Source organism: Cucumis melo, chromosome 11 (genome assembly GCF_025177605.1).
Source record: "Cucumis melo cultivar AY chromosome 11, USDA_Cmelo_AY_1.0, whole genome shotgun sequence".
Taxonomy (NCBI): domain Eukaryota; kingdom Viridiplantae; phylum Streptophyta; class Magnoliopsida; order Cucurbitales; family Cucurbitaceae; genus Cucumis; species Cucumis melo.
This window is the reverse complement of record NC_066867.1, coordinates 8,623,243-8,630,277: the sequence shown is the minus strand read 5'-3', so window position 1 is coordinate 8,630,277 and position 7,035 is coordinate 8,623,243. Positions and strand designations below refer to the sequence as shown.

The following is a 7,035-nucleotide window of genomic DNA, read 5'->3' as shown; positions in this document are numbered from 1 at the left end:
TAATAATAAACTTATGAAAAAGATATTATTGAAATAATTGTAATGGATGGGTTTGTTTCATCATTAACAAATACAACAAAAATAAATAACAAACTTCTTTCAATTATCTTCATTGAAATTAATTAGCAATTACTACAAAACAAACATCATAATTTTGAATCCTCAAACATCTCCAAATGTTCAACTATATATGTCATATGAATGGTTTTCTACATCACATGTAATGTCTTTAATTCTAATTTATATAACCTTAAAATTCCTTTTTATTTTGTTTTTATTTGTTTGAAGATATTCACGAAAGATGATTATTATCTCATGAATTTGATGAAAGAAAAACATTTTACTGTGTAATATTAAAAAGGTGTTTGATCCGGCAATATCTTAATTAAATAATAAAGTTTACTAATTCTAATATTCCTAATTAAAATTTGTATATTTGTCGAGAAACTTTGTCTTCTCATCTTTCTCTTTTTTTTTTGCAGATGTATTGATAATCTTTTCCACATATTCTACTCAAATTTGTCTAACAAACCATTTGAATGGTCCTGTTAGGTATATATTATTAACTAGTGTTCCAAATTTGAGATCATATTTTATGGCACTGCTATTACAATTGGCATCACCACACATTTGAAGTTATTTTCCACACTTATTGATGTCTTTTTCCTTACCATTTGATGGAACTAAACATTAAACAATATATTTCCCCACATCTTATCATACAAAAAATCAATATATATATTATAAAAAAAAAGAACTTTTTTTTTTTTTTGCAATCATGAAATAGAAAGAAAAAAGAAAAAAAAAAAAAAAGAGTACAAATAAGCAGCTATAATGAAAGGAGGAATAGAGAGCAGTTTCATGATGCATGTATTGTCATTTCTATATTAAAAAAATAATAATAACAACATCTGAAACCAAAAAAATATACAAAATTCAATATATTACTGATATCTAAAACACAAATTAATTATTGATTTTGAAAACATAGAGAATTTAATTGCTTCCATAAGTCAAAAGCTTAGAGAGAGAGAAAAAAAAAAAAAACATCTTCACTGCACCTTTGGACTTTATCATATGTCACTTAGCATAAAGATGCCTATTCTTCATTTCCATCTCTCTAAATATGTTTCTTAAATCTAAGTGAAGAGGATTCAAGGATTAATATATATATATATATATATATATATATATATAAATATAAAAATATTTAATTAATTAGGTATAATTTTGATTAAAATTATTAATTAAGAGCATATAATGTGCATTATGAATCATTATAGAACAAGAAGAATTTATAGGTTGTAGAGATCCGGTAAGCATGAGCATATTGGTTTAGCTGTGAATCAATCTCTTTCCTTTTCTCTTTTTTTCAATTTTCTTTTCCTTAATATTCTCTCTTTCACATGTCTTCTGAATAAAATCTCATTTCTCTTTCCTTTTTCTCTCTCTATGTTTCAGTTTCAGCAATGAATCATGACCTCCATTTTTGCTTTTCTTCTTCTTCTTCTTCTTCTTCTTCTTCTTCTTCATTCTTCTTGCTATGGACTCAATTTTGATGGGGTTCTCTTACTTTCATTTAAATATTCTGTTTTGGATGATCCTCTGTTTGTTCTTCAGAATTGGAATTACTCCGATGAAACTCCTTGTTTATGGCAAGGAGTTCAATGTTCCGACAATGGTTCCGGTGGTTCTAGAGTTACAGGTTTGTCCCTTCCCAATTCTCAGCTAATGGGATCTGTTTCTTCTGATCTGGGTTTGATTCAAAATCTTCAAACGGTTGATCTTTCGAATAATTCTTTTAATGGGTCTCTCCCTCAGTCTCTGTTCAATGCCACCATGCTCCGCTTTCTTGATTTGTCGGATAATTTAATTTCCGGTGAGGTTCCTTCGCCGGTGGGTAGCCTTCCGAATCTTCAAGTTCTTAACCTTTCCGGCAATGCTCTGTTCGGGAAGTTTCCGAGTGATTTCGTGAATTTGGGGAATCTCACGGTAGTGTCTATGAAGAACAATTACATTTCCGGTGAAATTCCCGGTGACTTTAAGACGGTGGAGGTTTTAGATCTGTCTTCCAATTTGATTAATGGGTCTTTGCCGGCTGATTTTGGTGGCGATAGTTTACATTACTTCAACATCTCATACAACAAACTTACCGGCCAAATTCCGCCGGATTTCGCCCATAAAATTCCGGCTAATGCCATAATTGATCTCTCCTTCAACAATCTCACAGGTGAAGTCCCTGTTTCTGACGTGTTCATGAATCAAGAAGCAAACTCCTTCACCGGAAACCGTCAACTCTGCGGTGAGTTAACGAAAACCCCATGCCCAATTACTTCATCGCCGTCGTCTCTCCCGCCAGCAATCGCCGCCATTCCATTAGACCCAAGTACTCCAGAAACAACCTCGCCGGAAAAACAGAGCGAAACAGGGTTTAAACCTTCCACAATCGTTGCCATTGTTTTAGGAGACATCGTCGGATTAGCAATTCTATGCCTCCTGTTCTTCTACGTCTTCCATTTGAAGAAGAAAAACAAAGCCGTCGAAACCCATTTGAAAAATGAAGCCAATTTAGCCAAAGACAGTTGGTCCACATCCTCATCGGAATCCAGAGGATTTTCCCGATGGTCCTGTTTGAGAAAAACAGGGGATCCAGAAGAGGCAAATTCCGACCAAGCGAGTGTCCTATCATTCTCCGGCCACCATGATACGGCGGAAGAAGGAGAAGAAGCCAACAAAAGAGGAACATTAGTAACAGTTGACGGTGGAGAGAAGCAGCTCGAACTCGATACTCTCCTAAAAGCATCAGCGTATATTCTCGGCGCCACCGGATCGAGCATTACGTACAAGGCGGTGCTCGAAGACGGGACGGCGTTTGCAGTGAGAAGAATCGGGGACGGCGGAGTGGAAAAATATAAAGATTTCGAGAATCAGATTCGTGGTGTGGCTAAATTAGTTCATCCAAATTTGGTTCGAGTTCGTGGATTTTATTGGGGTGTTGATGAAAAGCTCATTATTTATGATTTTGTTCCTAATGGTAGCCTTGCAAATGCTCGTTACAGTAAGTTTCTAACTCTTTTTATGTTTGTGTATTGTTCTTATGAGTTTTCAGTGTTCATAATTGTTAGAAATGTCATCAGAATTCTTCTAAAGTTTTGGCATTTTTCGTGAATTTTGATATTGTTTTTGGTTAAGAAACTTGGCGTCCACGGTGTTTGATTGAGGAAGTAAATGGTTGACGGTGGAGTAGGTGTAACAGAAAGTGTTTGTTTTTAATGACACTTTGGGAAGTCAACCATTTTTCTAGACTGTTGTAACACATCATTAAATTGCATGACTCATACAGAGAACAAACTCTTACATTATTTATTAGTAGCAAAGATTTTATTTTTCTTGAAAATTCACGAGCTTTGTCGGTATAGAGCTACTAAGTTACTAAGTTACTAATTTAATGTTATGTTATGCTATTGCCTTTTTTACGTATTCTTAGGGAAAGTGGGGTCTTCGCCTTGTCATCTTCCATGGGAAGCCCGATTGAGAATTGCAAAAGGAGTGGCCCGTGGCCTTTCTTATCTCCACGACAAGAAGCATGTCCATGGCAACTTAAGGCCCACCAACATTCTTTTGGGCTTCGATATGGAGCCTAAGATAGGCGATTTCGGCCTCGACAAACTCTTTTTAGGCGATTCCTGCTACAAACCAGGTGGCTCCACTAGAATTTTCGGAAGCAAAAGGTCTACTGCGTCTCGAGATAGCTTCCAAGATTACGTCACTGGACCGAGTCCAGGACCTAGCCCGAGCTCGATCAGTGGGGTGTCACCGTACTTGGCACCAGAGTCACTTCGAAGTCTGAAGCCCAATTCGAAATGGGATGTGTATTCATTTGGTGTGATATTGCTTGAACTACTAACAGGAAAGATCATAGTGTTGGATGAGTTGGGGCAAGGCCTTGGGCTTGCTGTGGAAGACAAGAGCCGAACCCTAAGAATGGCTGACATGGCAATTCGAGCTGATGTGGAGGGAAGAGAAGAAGCATTGTTGTCTTGCTTTAAATTAGGATATAGTTGTGCATCTCCTGCCCCACAAAAGAGACCATCCATGAAAGAAGCTTTGCAAGTTTTGGAGAAATTTCCAAACCTATCGGTGTCATCACACTATTATGGTCTCTAGGGGAAAAATGTGCAAATAATGTAGAGGAGGTGTTTGTGTTATTAACTCACAGTCCCTGTTTGTAAGTGTGTGTGTGATTGATGTATTGAATAGATTAGCATTTGTTATGTCTTATGATTCACTAATTTTTTTCAGTACAATTGCAATTTTGCTTATTATACCAGAAACTTTCAATACTTTAATAAGTCTACTGTATGATACAACAATTTCTAAACTGTAATTATATTTTAAATAACCAATTATTCATTCTTGTGATAAAATGAGCTTATTTCAATAATGTAATGGTCTTATCACAATATTAATGTGAAATAAATAACTTGTTGGAACATACAACTAAGATTAGCATGGCTTTTAGAGTAATCATTGAGTTGAATCAATGAAAGTTTTTTGTTTTTTTTTTGGTTAATGAGATTGATTGAAAATGAAAGGATATAAATCAAATCAAATTGACAATGTTGAGAGAGTGAATAATTGAAATAAGATGTAGAAAGGGAAAGGGGGGTTTGACAAATTGAGAGATAAGAATGGGAATTTCAAGAACATCCAACTACTCTTTACTGTAAGAGATGTAAGAAAGGAATCACTAATTTTATAATGTATGAATTAAATGAAGTGAAATGGGATGTTTCAAGTCAATCATAAATGTAATAAACAAATACAACACTTTATTCTTTATAATAATAAAATAACAACGAATTATTTATGAGAGCTCACATTTCAAAGTTCCAGAAATTTTACAGCCATACAAAAAACAAAACGACAGCGTACGTTACCTATGGCACGTGGTAGACAATATATTCCAACACTTCGCTCTACAAAATTGGTAATATAAATGTTAAATTATAGAAAAATAAAAATATCATTTTTAAATATAGTGTAATCAAACAAAATATCTACGAAATACAATGAAATTTATATTTCATCATGATAGATACTGATAGACATTGATGAGGTGTTTGGGACGCAAAATGAATTATTATAATTTGTGGTTATTATATAGTCTTTGTGTTATAATAATCTGTGAATTATTATAGTCTGTGTTTGGATGTAGAGTATTATAGTCTAGATTATTATAATTTGTGTTTGGGGTGCACAGTATTGTAGTCTAGATTATTATATTATGTATTTGAAGTGCAAATGATAGGAACCAAAAGATTAAGATATTCTTTTATTTATTTAACATGGTTATATGACAGTAAATTACAATATACAATACCCGTCCTCCCACTCTTGAGAGAACCAAGATTGTACTCCCAAACCCTTACACCACATTTAACGCATATATATAACTTGTATTAAATAACCACTCAAATAACTGTAGATAATTTCCAAGACCTTCTTAACTCCTCCTAACTACTAGGTATCTCTATCCATACTACTATATTAGACGACTCCCTTTTTTCATAATTATAGACATTCCCCTTTTTACCCTTATGATAATATTAAAATATAATTAGAGGCTTATCGTTACCTACCCCTTCTAAACTTGACTTGTCCACGAGTTGGAATGTTGGAAACTGTTGTTGCAAATCATCTATCACCTCCCAAGTAGCTTCATGTTAAGGAAGACCTTTCCACACTACCAACACCTCCCAAATATTAGTTGAAGGATTTTTTTATGATACCATAAGCCCCCATATAGGTTCAGTTACTCATTCATGCATATCAGAAAAACTAGAGGGTGAAGGATGAAGAATCTGATGTAAAACCTGACAATTTCTTTAATTGAGAGACATGGAAAACAAGATGAAAAGAAGCTTCTGGATGTAATAAAAGTGAATAAGCCAATAGACCCACCTTTATAGCAATTTCATAAGGTCCGAAATAGTTTAGTGAAAAGGTTTCATTTCGCTTCTTGCGTGAAGAATGCCGTTGATAAGGTTGTAATTTAAAAAACACCCAATCCCTCACAACAAACTCAACATCACGTCATTTCTGGTCTGCCTTAAGAGCTGATAAAGCCACATCACGATCCAAAAGTTGTTGATCTAAAGTCAAATCAGAAGTGGCTGATACACCATAAGAAACCAAAGGAGGTGACGATCCATAAACCGCTTGGAATGAAGTCAACCCTGTAGAAATATGGTATGTGGTATTATACTAATATTTCGCCAAATGCAATCAAACACTCCTTAGGGCGCTCACTACAAAAACAATGCAAATAAGCTTCAAAACAACGGTTAACAACTTCTATTTGACCATCAGGTTGAGGATGATAAGCTGAACTATGGTGTAAACATATACTCGCAGCAAGGAATAACTCTTGCCAAAAAATGACTCATAAAAACCTAATCACGATCGAATACAATGGACTTTGGAAGACCATGCAATAGAGCAATCTATTTGGCAAAAACTTGACTATAAAACGAGTTGTAAAAGGATGCTTTAATGCCATAAAATGACCATACTTACTTAAACGATCCACAACCACCAAAATCACATTGAAACAATGAACCTTGGGAAACCCTTCGATAACATCCATACTAATGTCATCCTAACAACCTCTGGAATATTTGAAGGAAGAAGTAAATTTGCTAGATTGAGGGCTAAAGTTTTATTACGTTGACAGATTAAGCATTTCGCCACATATTTTTTAACCTCATTATTCATCCCTTCCTAATACAACTCCCCATTAAGTCGTTTATAAGTCCTCAAAAACCCAGAGTGGCCACCAAAAATATAATCATGGTATGTATGTAAAGTAGTATGTACGAAGGAAGAAGATTTCGATAAAACTAACCACCCTTTGAACTTGAGAACCCCTTGTGTAAAAAGAAAAGCACGAAACACTAAACTCATTGTCTCGCAACTTTTGAATAACATCCTGTAACTTTGGATCGATAGAAATTCTCGTTTAATAATGTCCAC

General features: G+C 34.6%; 1 protein-coding gene across 1 annotated transcript; it reads left to right on the top strand.

Annotated features, from left to right (window-relative positions):
• Positions 1-1,172: 1,172 nt before the first annotated feature.
• On the top strand, positions 1,173-4,274 carry LOC103501123 (probable LRR receptor-like serine/threonine-protein kinase At4g37250). The gene is made up of 2 exons (XM_008464622.3): positions 1,173-3,058; positions 3,488-4,274. The coding sequence occupies exons 1-2, from the start codon at positions 1,477-1,479 to the stop codon at positions 4,165-4,167; spliced, it is 2,262 nt and encodes a 753-aa protein (XP_008462844.1). The 5' UTR covers positions 1,173-1,476; the 3' UTR covers positions 4,168-4,274.
• Positions 4,275-7,035: the final 2,761 nt, after the last annotated feature.